This window comes from Ahaetulla prasina, chromosome 10 (genome assembly GCF_028640845.1).
Source record: "Ahaetulla prasina isolate Xishuangbanna chromosome 10, ASM2864084v1, whole genome shotgun sequence".
Lineage (NCBI taxonomy): Eukaryota > Metazoa > Chordata > Lepidosauria > Squamata > Colubridae > Ahaetulla > Ahaetulla prasina.
The window spans coordinates 11,838,848-11,859,085 of record NC_080548.1 but is presented as its reverse complement, the minus strand read 5'-3'; the positions used below and the strand labels follow the sequence as shown (position 1 = coordinate 11,859,085).

Genomic DNA, 20,238 nt, shown 5'->3' with positions numbered 1-20,238 from the left:
AGAGGGCCGTGAAAATATCTACAGACACCTCACATCCTGTACATAAACTGTTTCAACTCCCACCATCAAAACGACACTACAGAGCACTGCACACCAAAACAACTAGACACAAGAACAGTTTTTTCCCGAAGGCCATCACTCTGCTAAACAAATAATTCCCTCAACACTGTCAAACTATTTACTAAATCTGCACTACTATTAATCTTCTCATCGTTCCCATCACCCATCTCCTTCCACTTATGACTGTATGACTGTAACTTTGTTGCTTGTATCCTTATGATTTATATTGATTGTTTCCTGATTACTTATTTGTACCCTATGACCATCATTAAGTGTTGTACCTTACGATTTTTGACAAACGTATCTTTTCTTTTTACATACACTGAGAGCATATGCACCAAAGTAAATTACTTGTGTGTCCAATCACACTTGGCCAATAAAAAAAAAGTTCTATTCTATTCTATTTGAATACTTCTGATTCTTTCCTTTGTAGACCCAACACAGAAGTAGAGATCCATCCATTTAATTTGTATGGGCTCCCATTTCAACAATAATTCAATAAAATTGGGTGGCAGCTCCTTTAAACTTAAGCTCTATCCTACTCATTTGCCTGAATTCATATATTGTGGTACATCATAATGTATTTTGGGACACTATAGTGCAGGGGTCTCCAATCTTGGCAATTTTAAGACTTGTGGACTTCAACTCCCAGAGTTCCTCAGCCAGTAAAGCTGAGGAAACTGAGCAAAGCTGGCTGAGGAACTCTGGGAGTTGAAGTCCACAAGTCCTAAAAATCCCAAGGTTGGAGACCCCTGCTATAGTGAACGGAACCAATCATTCTGGCTTAGTTTAACCCTTGTTAAAACACGGTTTAGGACAGGGGTCTCCAACCTTGGCAACTTTAAGACTTGTGGACTTCAACTCCCAGAATACCTCAGCCAGCAAAGCTGGTGAAAATATTTACAGACCCCTCGCATCCTGGACATAAACTGTTTCAACTCCTACCCTCAAAACGATGCTACAGAGCACTGCAAACCAGAACAACTAGACACAAGAACAGTTTTTCCCCGAAGGCCATCACTCTGCTAAACAAATAATTCCCTCAACACTGTCAGACTATTTACTAAATCCTTATGATTTATCTTGATATATTGATCATCAATTGTGTTGTAAATGTTGTACCTTGATGAACGTATCTTTTCTTTTATGTACACTGAGAGCATATGCACCAAGACAAATTCCTTGTGTGTCCAATCACACTTGGCCAATAAAATTCTATTCTATTCTATTCTATTCTAAATCTGCACTACTATTAATCGTTTCATAGTTCCCATCACCAATCTCTTTCCACTTATGACTGTATGACTATAACTTGTTGCTGGCAATCCTTATGATTTATATTGATATATTGACCATCATTTGTGTTGTAAATGTCGTACCTTGATGAAGGTATCTTTTGTTTTATGTACACTGAGAGCATATGCACCAAGACAAATTCCTTGTGTGTCCAATCACACTTGGCCAATAAAAATTCTATTCTATTCTATTCTATTCTATTCTATTCTATTCTATTCTATTCTATTCTATTCTAAGTTGTCAAGGTTGGAGACCCCTGGTTTAGGATATCTGACGGCAGCTGCCATCATCATTGTCTGAATGCACAGCCAACCTGCCATAATAACCGCCCCATCAATGAAATCGATGCAACGGATTCCGAAATGGACGGGGGGGGAGGGGAGGGGAAGCAAAGCTTTTCAAGGGCAAAGCCTCGAAACCACAACTCCCAGAGTTCCTCGGGGTGGGAAAAGCGAGGCTCTGTTGTTCTCCGCCCCGCCCCTCCCGCCGGCGCTGCTCTCACGTGACACTTGAGCGGGCGGCGGGTCACGTGATCCTTGGAGGATGGCGCCGGTCGGGAAGCTGCTGCTGCTCGCGGGGCTGCTGGTGCTGGGCGGGCTTGACCGTCGAAGCTCGGGGACCGCTGCCGGTCCGGTGCCGCTGGTCATCTGGCACGGCATGGGTGAGCGAGGTTTTGCCCTTGTTGTGGGGGGAGGAATTCGAAGGGCCTCTTTCCACCTGCAGCCGGTTTGAAGGCAGAGCTAATCGGTTTCGCTTCTGCTTCGCAGTCAAGGCTGGGGATGATGGGGCTTGGGCTCCAACCAGTGGTGGGTTTCAATTTTTTTTTTTACTAACGGTTCTGTGGGCGTAGCAGGGGAAGGTTACTGTAAAATCTCCATTCCCTTCCCACTCCAGGGGAAGGATACTGCAAAACCTCCATTCCCACCCCACTCCAGGGGGAAGACTATTGCAAAACCTCCATTCCCTCCCCAATCCAGGGGAAGGATACTGCAAAACCTCCATTCCCACCCCACTCCAGGGGGAAGGATACTGCAAAATCTCCATTCCCTCCCCAATCCAGGGGAAGGATACTGCAAAACCTCCATTCCCACCCCACTCCAGGGGGAAGGATACTGCAAAATCTCCATTCTCTCCCCACTCCAGGGGAAGGATACTGCAAAATCTCCATTCCCACCCCACTCCTGGGGGAAGGATACTGCAAAATCCCCATTTCCTCCCCATCAGCTGGGACTCGGGAGGCAGGGAATAGATGGGGCGGGGCCAGTCAGAGGTGGAATTTTCGGTTCTCTGAGCTACACAAAATTTCTGCTACTGGTTCTCCAGAACTGGTCAGAACCTGCTGAAACCCACTTCTGGCTCCAACGCTTCTCTACGCCGGGGTTACCTTATAAACCAAACCTTATTTGGTTAGCCCTAATTTTATGCATGAAATCTTGGTTCCACGTCTCCTGTAAGGCAGCTTACAGTAACCGGTCATGGGTCTCGGTTAAAGCAAGTTTAAAATCAAAAAGCAACCAGCGGAAACCAGTAAATCTTTTTAATTGGACCTGTTTGTGAAGTCTAGCGTGCCAGCCAGGGCAAATCTGAACACCTTGCTAAAGAGGTCAGCCTTGGCCACTGGACAAAGCACCCCCTGGATGGAGGCACATCTGATGGAGGCACAGAATAGAATAGAATAGAACAGAATAGAGAAGAGAAGAGAAGAGAATTCTTTATTGGCCAAGTGTGATTGGACACACAAGGAATTTGTCTTGGTGCATATGCTCTCAGTGTACATAAAAGAAAAGATACATTCATCAAGAATCATAAGCTACAACACTTAATGATAGTCATGGGGTACAAATAAGCAATCAGGAAACAATATCAATATAAATAGTAAGGATAGAAGCAACAAGGTTACAGTCATACAGTCATAAGTGGGAGATGGGTGGTGGGGACGATGAGAAGATTAATAGTAGTGCAGATTTAGTCAACAGTTTGACAGTGTTGAAGGAATTACTTGTTTAGCAGAGTGATGGCGTTCGGGAAAAAACTGTCCTTGTGTCTAGTTGTTTAAGGTTACTCAGTTGCACTCACCCAACTTCCCTCCTGAGGCTTTTTTTGGGGGGATAAAATTGGAGGTGAAAAGGGGTTTTTTCAAAGTTGGTAAAATTAAATTTTATTCTTGTACACATTTTATATATTGTGGTTCTGTAAGGGGCACACATATCGTGATGAGACATATCGTTTAATGGTCTGTTTCCTATTTTTTCCCATATGCTTAGCAGTGGAAGAATGGTGGTGCCCCCGGCAAGAATTTATTTGGGATAAATTAATTGCTCATTGGTAGAAAATTAATTGTGGCAATATCCTATACATACAATATCCTATATTTGGAATTAACATAAGTGCTTTTGAGTTCACAGGAGTTTCTGAATCGATATGAATAGTCAGTTTCATGCAGCAAATTTAAAATATAATATTGGTGGTATGCACTTAATAGATTCAAATTCACCAAGGTTGGAATCAAATACTAGCTTTGTTGTGAAAATATTTTACTTACAGGAATCATACAGTGGAATTTGGGGGCTGAAACATGAAAGAAACTGAGGTTTCTTGCTGTAGAAATTGTCTGGCTGGTAATAAAAATGAAAGTAGCGATGACTAACTTCCTGCTTCTAAAATACCACATAGTTTCTTGTTTTTCGCAGCGGAAGAGTTGATTCCTTTATCTTTCGAGGTGGGTAAAATATGCATGTGGGAGTGTTTATGAATTGTAAAATGGAAGATTAGCCTTTTCTTTTAGCATATGATTTGACTTATAACTGTAATTGAACCTGGAATAAAAGTCATTCAGATTCAGTTTTATGATCTTTTTTGTGGTTGTGGTTAAGCAAATTACCCTGAATGTTAAGAAAACACAGCAGTTGTTAAGGAAACCCGTTTATGCAATGGATGTTTCTTGCCGAAATACTGGTTTCTGGCAAAGCCAGAGGTGGGTTTCATCCGGTTCTGAAGAACCGGTAGCGGAAATTTTGAGTAGTTTGGAGCAGGTGTTTCCAACCTTGGCAACTTTAAGACTTGTGGACTTTAACTCCCAGAGGTCCTCAGCCAGCAAAGCTGGCTGAGGAACTCTGGGAGTTGAAGTCCACAAGTCTTAAAGTTGCCAAGGTTGGAGACACCTGGTTTGGAGAACCAGCAAATACCACCTCTGACTGGCCTCGCCCCCATCTATTCCCTGCCTCCCGAGTCCCAGCTGATCGGCTGGGTCTTCTTTTGTTGCCTGCACAGGAGAACAGAGCTGGAAAGCAGATTAGTGGGGTGGGGATGGACTGGAGATTTTGCAGTATCCTTCCCCTGCCACACCACGCCCACCCAGCCACGCCTAAAGAACTGAGAGTATAAAATTTTGAATCCCACCACTGGGCAAAACATATCAGAAATTGTGGTGTTGTGACCTCGCAAAGGGCAAGAATGCAGGCCGGATCGTTGAGCACCCAGAATGGGATCACTGGGGAGGTCAGAACTTTGAATCTGGGTCTTTATGAGTACCTTTGCGGGGGTCTGTCACAACTTTGAATGGTTTCTAGGTGACCAGTTGTAAGTTGATTACCTGTGTTTGAAGGACTGCCTGGCTCTGCTTTTCGCCTGTCCAGTGTGTTCCGGCAGAGTGGGTGTATTGTGGGTCCCACTACTGAGATGTTGTCTTCATAGCGGGCCAAGGAAGTGTGCCTTCTCTTCCTAATCTCTGCTCTCTGGAGCAGGGGTCTCCAACCTTGGCAACTTTAAGACTTGTGGACTTCAATTCTCAGAATTCCTCAGCCAGCAAAGTCCACAAGTCTTAAATTAAAGCTGGCTGAAGAATTTTGGGAGTTGAAGTCCACAAGTCTTAAAGTTGCCAACGTTGGAGGCCCCTGCTCAGGGATAGGCTTCAAAAATTTTAGTAAGGGGTTTTCTGCCTGGTTGCTGTGTGGGCGTGGCCATGGTGGGTGTGGCCTAGTCATCCTCCTGCACCACGGTGGGGGTGGGGGTGTTTTTACCCTCCCTGGGCTCCGGAGGTTTTCTTTGTAAACGGCCTCCCCAGACTCTGGAGGTCTTCTGGAGTCCAGAAATAGGCCCGTTTATGGCCTTCCTGAACTTCTGGTAGGCTCATTTTTCGCCCTCCCCGAGCCTCTGAACGGGCCTTGCACTTACCTGCATCCAAAACAGGTCACGTGGGGACCCCTGGAAGGGGAGGGGTGGGGAGGGTGAGGCCAGCCAGGAGTGGGATTTGGGGGTTCTCCGAACTGCACAGAATCTTAGCTAGAGGTTCTCCCAAACACTTGCTTATTATTTGACTGAATGCCGTTAATTATAGCTGTAAATAATTAAGAAACCTAGACAGACAGCCACTCTGATTTTCTAAACTTCACTCTTTTCTTATAGGAGATAGCTGTTGCAACCCCATAAGCATGGGATATATTAAAAAAATGGTAGAAGAGAAAATCCCAGGAATTTATGTGCTGTCTCTGAAGATCGGCAACACTTTAATTGACGTGAGTGGATTCATACAATGCATGCTTCCAGCATACAGACATGTGAATTAGTAGATGTTTTCAGACTCTTTTCTAAAAGGAAGAGTCAAAATCTTGGATCCAGAGTGACTGCAGGGTGCTGGAACAGCCTGATTTGTACTTGAGGTGCGTTCTTTTGAATTCAAAACAGTTTGTGCACCTCTAGTTGATGGGTGCACCAGCTGTCTGCATCATACCAAGATGGAGAAGTATCCATAAACGAAGAACCTTCAAGTTTGGGAAATTGAGAGTAGACCCACCAATTCAAGCCGAGACTTACCTAGCTTCTGTCATAAGGTGTCAGGTACAAAGAATCAAGACTACTGGTCAAGTTGCAATATAGAATAGGGTCTCAACCTTGGCAACTTTAAGACTTGTGGACTTCAATTCTCAGAATTCCTCAGCCAGCAAAGTCCACAAGTCTTAAATTAAAGCTGGCTGAAGAATTTTGGGAGTTGAAGTCCACAAGTCTTAAAGTTGCCAACGTTGGAGGCCCCTGCTCAGGGATAGGCTTCAAAAATTTTAGTAAGGGGTTTTCTGCCTGGTTGCTGTGTGGGCGTGGCCATGGTGGGTGTGGCCTAGTCATCCTCCTGCACCACGGTGGGGGTGGGGGTGTTTTTACCCTCCCTGGGCTCCGGAGGTTTTCTTTGTAAACGGCCTCCCCAGACTCTGGAGGTCTTCTGGAGTCCAGAAATAGGCCCGTTTATGGCCTTCCTGAACTTCTGGTAGGCTCATTTTTCGCCCTCCCCGAGCCTCTGAACGGGCCTTGCACTTACCTGCATCCAAAACAGGTCACGTGGGGACCCCTGGAAGGGGAGGGGTGGGGAGGGTGAGGCCAGCCAGGAGTGGGATTTGGGGGTTCTCCGAACTGCACAGAATCTTAGCTAGAGGTTCTCCCAAACACTTGCTTATTATTTGACTGAATGCCGTTAATTATAGCTGTAAATAATTAAGAAACCTAGACAGACAGCCACTCTGATTTTCTAAACTTCACTCTTTTCTTATAGGAGATAGCTGTTGCAACCCCATAAGCATGGGATATATTAAAAAAATGGTAGAAGAGAAAATCCCAGGAATTTATGTGCTGTCTCTGAAGATCGGCAACACTTTAATTGACGTGAGTGGATTCATACAATGCATGCTTCCAGCATACAGACATGTGAATTAGTAGATGTTTTCAGACTCTTTTCTAAAAGGAAGAGTCAAAATCTTGGATCCAGAGTGACTGCAGGGTGCTGGAACAGCCTGATTTGTACTTGAGGTGCGTTCTTTTGAATTCAAAACAGTTTGTGCACCTCTAGTTGATGGGTGCACCAGCTGTCTGCATCATACCAAGATGGAGAAGTATCCATAAACGAAGAACCTTCAAGTTTGGGAAATTGAGAGTAGACCCACCAATTCAAGCCGAGACTTACCTAGCTTCTGTCATAAGGTGTCAGGTACAAAGAATCAAGACTACTGGTCAAGTTGCAATATAGAATAGGGGTCTCCAACCTTGTCCACTTTAAGCCTGGTGGACTTCAACTCTCAGAATTCCCCAACCAGCTTTGCTGGGAGTTGAAATCCACCAGGCTTAAAGTGGACAAGGTTGAAGATCCCTTGTATAGAAGGTTTATTGAAGCTTATACACAATCTGATCAACTAAAGTTCAACATTTACAGTAAATTGGCACCAGATAAGGGTCACTGAATTCAGGAAGGGTTGGCCTTGCAGTGCTTGTAGTAACACAGGGACTCTAAACTGATGACATGTTTAACTCCGCCCTCCCCCCAGCTCTGCTTGCTCTTCTCCTACATAAAGTAGCACACCAGATGTATTTAGGAAGCTGAGCAATATGGGACAAAGGCAGTCCTCTTCTCCCATTGTTGCTCCCATGCACCAGGTGTTAGAGGTGTATTTGGAGACTACACCTTGTCATCAAGGCTGGTAGCTCTTGATAGACCTGTTCTCTAGGACTTTGGAAATCAGATCGTGCCTTTCTGAACAGGTTTCCTACCATATCTGTAAGGCCAACCTGTTTAAGCCCACACAGCTGGCTAGCTAGCCACTCTTTCATCAACCTCTCATTTTTCCTTAGGACATGGAGAACAGCTTCTTCATGAATGTCAACGATCAAGTCAAGCAAGTGTGTGACCAGCTTTCTAAAGATCCTAATCTTCAAGGGGGCTACAATGCCATGGGCTTTTCTCAGGGAGGGCAGTTCTTGTAAGTATTTCAAATAGGAGATGATGGAAGACCCTGGAATGAAGTCAGTGAATGGAATGCCCTCGTGTTAGTGGTAGAATTTCTGGTTGCATACCTGAGAATCTCAGATTCAGTCCTTGATTTCTCCTGTTAAAGACTAGCAGACGATGGCTAGCAGATGATGAGCCGTTCTCTTGGAGAGTTGTCACAACTCAGAGTAGATCTGTTTGGGATACCGTGGAAGTGCCTATCTGTGGATCAGTCCACTCATTAAACAAAACCACAATCCCACTTACATTTGTTTTGGGTTAGTATCCTATGTCAAGGGTCTGCAAACTTGGCTCTTTTAAGACCCGTGGACTTCAACTCCCAGAGTTCCTCAGCCAGCTTTGCTGGCTGAGGAACTCTGGGAGTTGAAGTCCACGGGTCTTAAAAGAGCCAAGTTTGCAGACCTCTGTCCTATGTAATTCTAGCCATGGTCGTTTCTAAAGCATGATTGATAGTTTTCAGGTTTCTGCTCATGCTGCCAATCATGCCTTATTTTACAAAACAGGATTCACTGAACCCAGCAACAGTTTATACCGTCCAACCTGGGGCGATCTAGATATTCCGAAACTTCAATTCCATCCCTGTCCCAACCACGCAACGCCAATGATTAAAGCTGTACCAGAAAGCTTAAAAATTATAATAAGGTGAATTTGGGGTTTTGTTCCATGGTGGAAGATGTCTTTCTGGTAGTGATCTGTTTTCCCCCCCCTCCTTAGGAGAGCCGTGGTGCAAAGGTGTCCATCTCCACCTATGTTCAACCTGATTTCCATAGGAGGTCAACAACAAGGTAACTCTGTTTTTCAAAGATCAGCATAGTTGATATGTCCTCATAACAAGGTGGAATTTGACCCTTTCAAGGTCTAGTGAATGTGTCTGCTGGTTATGAAGGATCTAAGATGGGAAAACTGCAAAAACACTGAGATACTGAAAGTACTGTATTTTTCAGAGTATGACACTTTCCCCCCCTAAAAGAGGCTGGAAATTTGGGTGCGTCTTATACTCCGAATGTAGCTTCTTCCGAACCTTTTTTTCAGCTCTAACGCACTAGCGAGTGAAGCGATCTTCTGTGCTTTGCCTGCTCCCTCCAACACTCAGCTGTGGTTTAGAAGCTGTTTTTCAGCCCTAATGAGGCACTAGCAAGTGAAGCAATCTTCCGTGCTTTGCCTGCTCCCTCCGACTCTCAGCTGTGGTTTAGAAGCTGTTTTTCAGCTCTAATGAGGCACTAGCGAGTGAAATGATCTTCCGCACTTCGCCTGCTTTTCTCATTGCTTCTCTCTCCGAAGATCAGCTGTGCTTTAGAAGCTGTTTTTTATCCCCAAGCAGGGGATAAAAAGCACGTGCTTAAAACCAGCAAACTAATGTGCTGAAGCTGACCAGACTAAGGACGCTAGCCAGATGAATACCTGGTAGGCAGAAATTTTTTTTGTCCTATTTTCCTCCCCAAAAACTAAGGTGAGCCTTATACTTCGAAAAATACGGTAGCCTTTTTTTCTGGTAGAAAATCAGGACCAGGAAACCTATGAGCAGCGCACAACCTCCAATGACCCTCTGATCAAGTGCTGAAAATCAGTGACAGAAGACCCATTTTCAACAGCACAATTTTCATTAGATTTCGAATTATGGGGGTTGTCTATAGCAGGGGTCTCCAACCTTGGCAACTTTAAGCCTGGCGGACTTCAACTCCCAAAGCTGGCTGGGGGATTCTGGCAGTTGAAGTCAGCCAGGCTTAAAGTTACCAAGTTTGGAGACCTCTGGTCTATAGGTATAGCAAGAATGACGGCAAGAAGACTGTAAACTGCACATCTCCCCTTCCCATTCTTAAACCCCCATCTTCCCCAAACCTCAACATCAAGCTACAATTGTGTTTTAGCACAATCTTCCTGGTATTTTTTTGTTTGTTTGTTTCTGGAAGTGCTCTGGTTGTCTTTTTTCCCCCCTTTAATGGCACAGAAAATTTTTGTCTGCTACAAAGGAAAAAACTCCCTTTGAGTCAGGGGCTGCAGCAATATCGAAGAAGGGGAAGAGCCGAAAATCTTTTAACACAATTGTGGCTTGATGTTGAGATTTGGGGAGGATGGGGGTTTAAAGAGTGGGAAAGGGAGTTGTGCAGCTTACAATCTTGTGCTGCCATTTTTGCTCTACTTACATACACAACCTCCAGACCTCCAAATCTACTGATAATTGTGCTGTTGAAAACGGGCTATTTGTAACACTGTCTACACTTGAGCTAAGGGTCTTTGGCGGTTGTGTGGTGCTGATAGGTTTCCTAGTCCTGATACACCACCAGAAAAAAACCTACTTCCAGCATCTCATTCTTATTGCAGGCTTTTCCCAACTTTTGAAAACTGTGGAACTTGTTAGTGTTTTTTTTTTAAAGATAGCAGTCCAGAATTTGTGATCAAGAGGCACAGCTCTGGCGATAGAAAACTGGCTGTGTTTGTATTATCTCTTCCCTCTTAGTCTCTCATGAATCCTTGTCAAACTCCCATGGGATTCAGTTGGAGAAACTCTGCTCCAGTGGGTGTTATACCTGAACTACTGGTTTACTAGGATGGGTCCTGAGGATTTTGTCTAAACTTGCTGTTTCTGATTTAAAACTCAATTTACTGGGTTTTAATTTCTCAACATTACCTTCAATTTCTTGGCTAACACAAAATCTGATTTCGTTATTTTAACTATATGCTTTTATTAAAAAAAAATTGAAAGATCCCAAACATTTGTTGTTTAATCACAGAACAAAATAACAGAGTTGGAAGGGACCTTGTAAGTCATCTATTACAATCCCCACCCAGTAATTCTGATAAAGAATCACTGATAGAGAATACTTGGAATTTATTCTCTTACACCAAGAATTTAATTTTTCCCATCTATGTAATTTTATTTCTAAGCTCCTGTGTGTTTAGATCAGAATTAGGCAGCATGTGATTCTGAATTAAATTTTTTAGTGACCTCTCCGCTCCTGAAATTTTATTGCTGATTGGTTTGGTGGCAAACCAATGATGAATTCTGAGTGCACAATTTTCTGCACAAATTTCGAGAGCACAATTCCTTTTTTTTTTTGACTTTTTATTCCTTCATTTTTATTTCCATTTATATTTATTTATTTGTATTCACATAGATCTATTTTTATTTCTTCATTTTTTTTATTTATAACACAACACAACAGAACAAACACAAACCACATAACCTACATTCCCTTTTTACAGCTGTTTCGCAGCGGTGATCTCCTAATGTTTACATTTTCTCCCAATTCCCTTTATAATCTTTATATCCTTCTTGTCCCATTATCCCTTATTACTCTATAATCCCTATCACTTATAAAATTAAATGTATACATTTTTATACACTATTTTATGTACGTCTTGCGCTTATTGTTTCTCCCTTTTCATCACTATTCCTTTTTTCTAATATTAATAGCTTTACTTTTCTAGATTCTTACATATTTATTATTTACATATTATACATTCCTAATACATTCTATACCTTCTAGTTTCTCCTCTTTTATTTTCCTCCTTTATTTCTAGATTCAAGCCATTCATACCATTTATTCCAGATTGTATAATAATTTCAATAGGAAAGAATAAAAAATGTGTTGGGTAAAGCATTGGATAGACTGCATGTACCTAGAAAAATGGGGATTCCAGCAGTCCATTCCTTGCTAACTTTGCCTAGCTTTGTTCTGCAGCCGGGGTGATGTTAAAAGATCTACCTCCCTGATCCCAGAGAAGTATCCACACAGTATTGAATCATATGCACCCTATTTTAGATATCCTACAACTACCGTAACAAAGATTTCTGTTTTAAGTGGGTGACTTGCTAGGTAGATAACTGTTTCCTCATCTCCACCGTTCAACTTTTCAGCCATCGATGTGCCAAAAAATACAGGTAGTCCTTGACTTACGACCACAATTGAGCCCCAAATTTCCATTGCTAAGCAAGACAGTTGTTAAGTGAGTTTTTTCCCCATTTTGCAACCTTTCTTGCCACAATTATTAAGCGATCACTGCAGTTGTTCAGTTAGTGACAGGGTTGTTAAATAAATCTGGCTTCCCTGCCTTGTCAGAAGGTTGTAAAAGGTGTGTCACATGATCCTGAGACACTGCAACCGTCATAAATAGGAGCCAGTTGCCAAGCACCCAAACTTTGATCGCGTGACCAAGGGAATGCTGCAATAATCGTAAATGTGAAAAATTTATTTATTTATTTATTTTATTTATTCGATTTTTATACCGCCCTTCTCCCGAAGGACTCAGGGCGGTGTACAGCCAAAATAAAACAAACAATACAATATACAATTAAAACCCGAATTTAAAAAACTTATTACACCATTGGCCTAAGACTTTAAAACATATAAAACTAAAAAACCCATTAAAATTCATAGTAAAAATTTAAAAAACCAATAAAATTTAAGCCAGCCCCGCGCGAATAAATAAATGTGTTTTCAATTCGCGGCGGAAGGTCCGAAGGTCAGATATTTGGCGCAAACCGGGGGGAAGTTCGTTCCAGAGGGTAGGAGCCCCCACAGAGAAGGATCTTCCCCTGGGGGCCGCCAGCCGACATTGTTTGGCGGACGGCACCCTGAGAAGTCCCTCTCTGTGTGAGTGTATGGGTCGGTGGGAGGCATGAGGTAACAGTAGGCGGTCCCATAAGTACCCAGGCCCTAAGCCATGGAGCGCTTTAAAGGTAGTAACCAAAAATGATCATAAGTCACTTTTTTCAGTGCCATTTTAACTTTGAAACGAATGGTTGTCTGTGGAGATTTTCAATCATCCAAGTTAGAGGTCTCCAACCTTGGCAACTTCCAAGACTTGTGGACTTCAACTCCCAGAATTCCTCAGCCAGCAAAGCTGACAAAGCAAAGCAAAGCTGGCTGAGGAATTCTGGGAGTTAAAGTCCACAAATCTTAAAGTTGCCAAGGTTGGAGACCCCTGATCCAAGTGATGGTTGTCCCACAGGTGTTTTTTTCCAAAAAGCAATTGGACTGACTTGTGTTTTTCTTTGTCCTTTGAAAACATTTCACTTCTCATCCAAGAAGCTTCTTCAGTTTCTCTATTTCAGAACCCTTTGGATAAACAAATGGTTGTATGTCAAGGATTACCTGTATTGTGTTAGTGTCAGGGGAGTAGCCCTCCCCCCAATTTTTCTGGCCTTGCTTGACAAGCTAGGACCATGTGCAGATTCTAAATGACACTCTTCCTGCTGCAGGTGTGTTCGGTTTCCCACACTGCCCTGGGGAGAGCTCACATATCTGTGACTGGTTGAGAAAAGTGCTGAATATTGCTTACACAGATATGATTCAGCAGCGGTGAGTTTGGCTTTTTCAGGAGACTCTATATATATGGTATATAGGTGGGGTACCCCAGTATATATTGTGGGAGAAATGCCTGGGTGGAATGGGAAAAATTCAAAAGCTCTTGTTGTGACCCAGGCCCAAGTAGGTAGTAGTTCAAAAAGAAACAGACTTTATTAGAACAGCTGAGAATTAACTCATTCTCAGTGTCGTCCAAACTAAATCAAAACAAATTCTTCATAACACAATTCTTCAGTCTTATCACCAACCTTGGTCTAATTAGGCAAACTGCCAAAGGGTTTTCTCTGCAAAGGTTCAAAAGCAGAAGACGCCAACAAGAAATAAATGCAGCAAGACAAGGAGCAAGGCTATCAATGTTGTTTTCTGTCAAAGAGCCCAAATGCCGTTGCTGGTCTTTTAAGCCTTATGGGAGGGGCCAAATCTCTTGGCCCTACTCCCGAGTCGTCCTCTTTGCTTGAGCTGCTCTTGCCTTCTGGCAGCTCTTCTCATGCGTGCATTAGGAACAGGCTTCTCCTGTTCCTCTGCCTCACCACTCTTAGCCTCTGGAGGCTCCGGAGTCCGCACATCACTCCCTGATGGCCCTGGCCCCACCTCTGCCTCTGACGCAGAGCCCTCATCCGGGCCTTCCCCAGCCTCCAGGACTGGCCCATGTTCTTCCTCAGCCTCATTGCTGTCCGACTCAATTGTCAGTTCTGCAGGCTGCTGGCTCTTTTATGATTTGGCGTTTGCCCTTCTCTCTCTCTCTGCTGCAGTCTAGTCCAGGCACAATACTGGCATGATCCGGTGAATGAGAAGGAATACCGCAGAAGGAGTCTCTTCTTGGCTGACATAAACCAGGAGCGGGTAGGCCAAACCAAACTCTCTTAACCAGTGGAAAACACGTCTAGGCTACTCTAATTTACATGTTACATGACGTTAAAATGCTTTTTTGCTAGAAAACAAGCCGCAGGATTTGCAATTTGTAATTTGCTGCCTCGACTCAGCTTTGGCGAGATGGGCACCATATAAGTTTAATAATGAAAATGAATGAATGAATGACTGGGAATGAATCAACAAATCACAGAGGAGCAAACTCAGGTACTCTAAACCAGTATTTCTGAATCTTAGCAACTTTTAAGATAATGTGAACTTCCAACAGCCAGAATTTCCACATAACAGGCAGTCCTCAACTTACGAACACAATTGAGCTCAAAATTTATGTCGCTAAGTGAGAAATGTGTTTTTGTGAGAAAGTAAGTTTTGTCCTATTTTGTCCTATTTCTTTGCTGCATCTTTTAAGTGAATCACTGCAGTTTACTAATTTGTAAAACTGTTTTTAAGTGAAATGGGCTTTGCTTGTCAGAAGGTTGGAAAAATTGAGCACGTGGCCCCCAGGGATGCGGCAACTAAGTGTGAGTCAGTTGTTGAGCATCCGGATGTCAGTTGCACGACCGTGGGGATGCTGCAACGGTCATAAGTGTGAAAAACAGTCATAAGTCACTTTTTTCAGTGCCGTGGTAACTTCAAATGGTCACTAAGTGAACTGTTGTAAGGTGAGAACTATCTGTAACTTAAAAGTTGCTCAGGTTGAGAAATACTGCTCTAAACTATGGGACGTCTGCCTGAAGAAGAGTGAGTTTTGAAGCATTTGAAAGAAAATTCAGTTCGTAAAACCAGAATTCATTCTACGCTTTAATCCTAGGACGTTGATTGTAGACAAAATACAGAGCAGATTTAAAGAAACTAAGGAGATCTGGGTGTGCTCAGTGCCTTAGAAATGCCCTTTATACTGCATTGTTCTGACAACAATTTTCTATTGTGTTATATTTTGTACTAGAAAGTCATTCTGGAAACTTTGAAGAATGGAATATAAAATATGTCAATCGGCCCTTCCCCGTTTACCATATACCAGGGGTGAAATGCTCCCGGTTCGGACCAGATCACCTGATCCGGTAGCGATGGCGGCGGGTGGTTCGGAGAACCGGTAGCAAAAATCCCTGTCCCCCACCCCATGCCCTGCTAAGCTGTATGATCATCAGAGGGTTTTTTTTTTTACTTTTAAAAGCACTTTTTCTTCGGCCGAAAAAAATGCTTTTAAAAGTAAAAAAAAAGCCTCTGATGATTGTGCAGCTCAGCTGGGATTGCCTTTTAAAAGCATTTTTTTACAACCTCTTCGGCTGAAGGTTACAAAAAATGCTTTTAAAAAGGCTCCTCTTAAAAAGGCCAAAAAAAATGCTTTTAAAAGAAAAGCCTCTGACGATCAGGCAACTCAGCTGGAATCGTCAGAGGAGCCTTTTAAAAGCATTTTTATAACCTCTTCAGCTGAAGAGGTGGTAGAAAAAATGCTTTTAAAAGTTTTTTTAAAAAGTTGGCCAGGCCCACAGAACAAATAACAAATAACAAAAATGTAACAAATTTTACATTTCACCACTGCCATATACCCAGTATTAAACTGTAACAGTAGCAGCGGGATACTCTTGTAATGTAGAATCTGATTATTTTTTTTTTGCTATTAATACCGTTCTGAAATTTATCTTTCTCTGCCTGTTTGCCCAGGTCATCAATGAGACTTACAAGAAAAACCTGATGACTCTGAAAAAATTTGTGATGGTGCGGTTTCTCAACGACACAATGGTAGATCCCCCGGCTTCTGAGGTGAGCAGCTCAGAAGGATGCAGAGCTATAGAAGGTGTGCCCATCCGAAAATCACAATGGGATTTAGCTTTTGTCTGCCGCCCACAAAAAAACAACAACCAAAAACTACAGACAGTCCTCAAGTTATGACTACAGTTTGGACCAGAATTTTCACTTAAAGCAAGGTGGTTGTTAAACTGAGTCGCAAATGATTTTATGACCTTTTGCGCCATGGTTGTTAAGAGACTCATTCCAATTGCTAAGTAAATTACATGGTCGTTAAGCGAATCCAGCTTGACTTCGCTTGTTAGAAGCCACCTGGGAAGGTGGCAAATGGTGATCACCGGACCCTGGGAAACTGCAACCATCATAAATAACGCATTTTTTTCAGTATAAGACGCACCTTTTTCCCCAAAAAAAGAGGGTGAAAATCTGGGTGCGTCTTATATTTCAAATGTAGTCCACACAGCTTCTCAAACGGAGGTTTCAGAGGCTGAAAGAAGCTTCAGAAAAGAAGTTCCCAAACAGAGTTTCAGAAAAAAAGCCCCAAACAGAGCTTCAGAGGCTTTTTTTCTGAAGTTCTGTTTTGGAGGCGTTCAGAAGCAGGTTTTTTTTTTTTTTCTGAAACAGAGCTTCAGAGGCAGGGAAAAAAAGCCAAAAAAAAAGCAAGGCACAGAGCTGACAACCAAGGAACCTGTTGCTAAAATTCACCTCTGGGAACAACTGATTGGGGGTATTCCGGGAGGCCAATCCACCTGCCAATCAGCTTTTTTCTTATTTTCCTCCCCAAAAACTAAGGTGCGTCTTATACTCCAAAAAATACGTTACATGACGGTTGCCAAGTAAATTTTGATATTGGTGACTGTGGGGATACTGCGATGGTCATTAGGGGTAAAGACCAGTCATGGGTCACTTTTCTCAGAGGCACTGTAACTTTGAACGAACGAATGGTTAGGAGTCAAGGAGCATCTGTACCCCTTTTAAGTACAGTATCCTCAAAAGTGGTATTCTGACAGGTCTCCCCTTTTGGGGTGTAGGGGATTTATTGCTTTTCTCCCTGTCCCACTTTTGAGACTCCAGCTCCAATCGCTAGAAGTCCTCATTAGGATAAGAAACACAGGGTTGGCTCTTAGCGGTTCCCAGGGATTAATCGCCAGAATAAAAGAAGCAGCTTTTGGGACGAGAAGCGAAACGTCTTCAAAGAAAAACCAGAAAGTCCAGATGCCTCTTGAAAAAAGCACCTTTGGGATCACACTAATGATATTTTGCATGCTTTCTTGTTCTCTTTCCTTCCAAGTGGTTTGGTTACTACCGGAGCGGCCAGACTAAGGAGACCATCCCTCTTCAAGAGACTACGCTCTACACAGAGGTAATAACCTTGAGTGCTGCAGTCTTTCCTTGGAATTACTAAAAACTCAACTGAGCTTGAAACAAACATCCCGTCTGATGTTGCAGCCAGTATTATGCTAAGAGCAGGGGTGAAATGCTCCCGGTTCGGACTGGATCACCTGATCCAGTAGCAATGGCGGGTGGTTCCGAGAACCAGTAGCAAAAATCCCTGCCCCCTCCCCCCCATGCCCAGCTAAGCCACGCAATCATCAGAGGCTTTTTTTTTACTTTTAAAAGCGTTTTTTCTTCGTCCGAGAAAGTGCTTTTAAAAGTAAAAAAAAAAGGCTCTGATGATCCCAGCTGAGTTGCCTGATCATCAGTCTTTTTTTTTTCTTTTAAAGCCAAAAAAAAAATGCTTTTAAAAGAAAACAAAAGCCTCTGATGATCAGGCAACTCAGCTGGGATTGTCAGAGGAGCCTTTTAAAAGAATATTTTTCTACAACCTCTTTGGCCGAAGATTATTATATTATATTATATTAAATGCTTTTAAAAGTTAAAAAAAAAAGTTGGCCACACCCACCCAGTCACATTACCCCATCACCACCAAGCCACGCCCACAGAACCGGTAGTAACAAATTTTACATTTCATCACTGGCTAAGAGGCTTAATTTCTCTGTTCAGGCAACAACATAAGAGGAAGGTCTATATCAGAGGTCCCCAAACTTGGCAACTTTAAGATTTGTGGACTTCAATTCCTAGAATTCTCCGAGAATTCTGGGAGTTGAAGCCCATAAGTCTTAAAGTTGCCAAGTTTGAAGACCTCTGGTCTATATAAATATTACTTCAAAAATTACTTCCAGGATTGGAAACCATCAGGGATTGGCAGAAGGACCTTTAAAGTAGGGGTCCCCCACCGTCAATCTGTGGACTGGCACTGGGCATGCGACATGCCAAAAACTGGGTCGCACAAACACAGCCCCATCCACTGATTCAGGCAGCAATGTGAAACCATGTCCCCCCTGTCCGTGGACCGAGGTCCACGGAAAAACCTCTCTCCACAGAATTGGTCCCTGGTGCCCAAAAGGTTGGGGGGAGGGCACTGCTCTAGTTTTGTCCACCCAACAAACTTAACTAGGTCAATTAAGGACGGTGGCTGTATCCGTGTGCTATAAACATGGTTATTTCTAACTCTAGTTTGGGTTGGCTACCTGAGGTTTGCTATTGCCTTCCTTAACTTTTTGTCTATTTCCCCGTCTAGTTTATAGCTCTGAGACATCCTTAGGTCCCCCCATTCCTCCATTTAAGTAGTAATCAAGACTTAACATGGTTCAGCTTTTTTAACTGATGGTGGCTAGATGATGCCACCTTCCTAACCTTCAAGCTGTATTGGGTGAATCCCTAGAAAAGCATGAACAATAACAATAACAATAGCCCAATACCACTTCACAGTGGTTTTCAGCCCTCTCTCAGCGGTTTACAGGGTCAGTCTCTTGCCCCCCAACAATCTGGGTTCTCATTTTACCCACCTCTGAAGGATGGGAGGCTGAGTCAACCTTGAGCCTGGAGTTCAAACTGCCAAATTGCAGGAAGCCGGCAGTCAGTAGAAGTAGCTTGCAGTACTGCACTCTAACCACTGCACCACTTATGAATGAATCCTATGAATTGCTCAATTAAGCCAGACATCTTGGTTACACCCTAAATGTTATGGCCGAATGTGGTTGGCTGGGTTAGGGTGTGAATGTTGCCGTTGTCTGTTTTGTTTCTGACTAAATGTTCCTCAGTTTAACTGGCATGTTCCCTTTTTTTTTCAGGATCGTTTGGGCCTGAAGGAAATGGACCAAGCAGGGAAGCTGGTGTTCTTTCAGGCAGAAGGAGACCATCTCCGGTTTACCAAAGAGTGGTTCTTCAAGAACATAGTCCCATTTCTAAGTGATGCTGGTGATGAGAATCGGGCTGTTTGAGCGTAGGGTTTGGTGGCTGGAGATGATTTTCATGGCAAGGTGGGGATACGTCCCAGGGAGTGATCTTGAAAGACAGGCTCTTTCTACTAATCTGCTAGGCTATTGTTCCGTTTCAGGATTAACAGTTTAATCACGTTCAACTGCAAGTATTTAAACTTTTTTTCAAAACCCAACCTGGCCTTGTCTCCAGGACCTGCCTGCTGCAGATGTTAAACAGCCGTCACCCGATAGTATGGTATTTGTATGCCACAATGGAGCCGGTCACCATTGCTGGGGGGGGGGAGGGTGTAACTGATACCATTCACACTGTGTAAAATCCCCACTTCGGGTGCTTTTGATACAAGTCACATTTGACAGAGGGATCACTTCTGTGGTTTTGTTGAAACGTCAGCCTAAAGAAATTCAAAAGCACTGTATAAGCCATTGTGTAGTTGCTCTGAATGGAGAAATTGAATAGGTTTAAATAGGTTCTGCGTTCTGAATGAGATATGGAGGGGGTGAGGTATTTCCGCAGCTGAGATTTTCCTCTGAAAACTGTGAGCTTTGATGGGTGGAACGCATCGTTGTCAATGCTGGAAGGAATTTTCCGATAGAAAAGCCATTGATTAGCCTTCCCAAAACGGGGCAGAAGATTTAAAATATGATGTTGAAATCATGTTCATTCATACTTTCTTCAGTTTACAAGAATATTTTGCAACTTGACACAGTCTAATAAACAAGTTTTAATTTAAATCGCATTGGTGGTAACTTCAGGGCTAAAGTGACTTTACCGACACATGGTCTCTAGGTACTTATACTTGACAATTGTAGTTTCTGTAATTCCACACAGCATTACAGCATAAGCCAAGTGTGGCTAGTTGGGAGCCTAACCCAGTGCTTCTCAACCTTGAAGATATGTGGACTT

The 20,238-nt window shown here is 43.0% G+C and overlaps 1 protein-coding gene across 2 annotated transcripts; it reads left to right on the top strand.

Annotated features, from left to right (window-relative positions):
* Nucleotides 1–1,870: 1,870 nt before the first annotated feature.
* PPT1 (palmitoyl-protein thioesterase 1) lies at nt 1,871–20,066 on the top strand. 2 transcript variants are annotated; one of them, XM_058195313.1, is made up of 9 exons: nt 1,871–2,017; nt 5,761–5,870; nt 7,966–8,093; nt 8,837–8,907; nt 13,326–13,425; nt 14,184–14,274; nt 15,967–16,065; nt 17,342–17,413; nt 19,185–20,066. In XM_058195313.1, exons 1-9 carry the CDS (start codon nt 1,900–1,902, stop codon nt 19,332–19,334), a joined length of 939 nt encoding a protein of 312 aa, XP_058051296.1. In that variant the 5' UTR covers nt 1,871–1,899; the 3' UTR covers nt 19,335–20,066. The 2 variants fall into 2 exon arrangements, with proteins under 2 accessions (XP_058051296.1, XP_058051295.1); XM_058195312.1 differs by lacking the exons at nt 1,871–2,017; nt 5,761–5,870 and adding an exon at nt 6,873–7,005.
* Nucleotides 20,067–20,238: the final 172 nt, after the last annotated feature.

Excerpts from the sequence above, each read along its gene's own strand:
- PPT1 (XM_058195313.1), top strand. The coding sequence starts at position 1,900 with ATGGCGCCGGTCGGGAAGCTGCTGCTGCTCGCGGGGCTGCTGGTGCTG. Across the intron at positions 8,094-8,836 it reads TCTCAGGGAGGGCAGTTCTT|GAGAGCCGTGGTGCAAAGGT; the intron begins GTAAGTATTTCA and ends CCCCCTCCTTAG. Across the intron at positions 8,908-13,325 it reads CATAGGAGGTCAACAACAAG|GTGTGTTCGGTTTCCCACAC; the intron begins GTAACTCTGTTT and ends TTCCTGCTGCAG.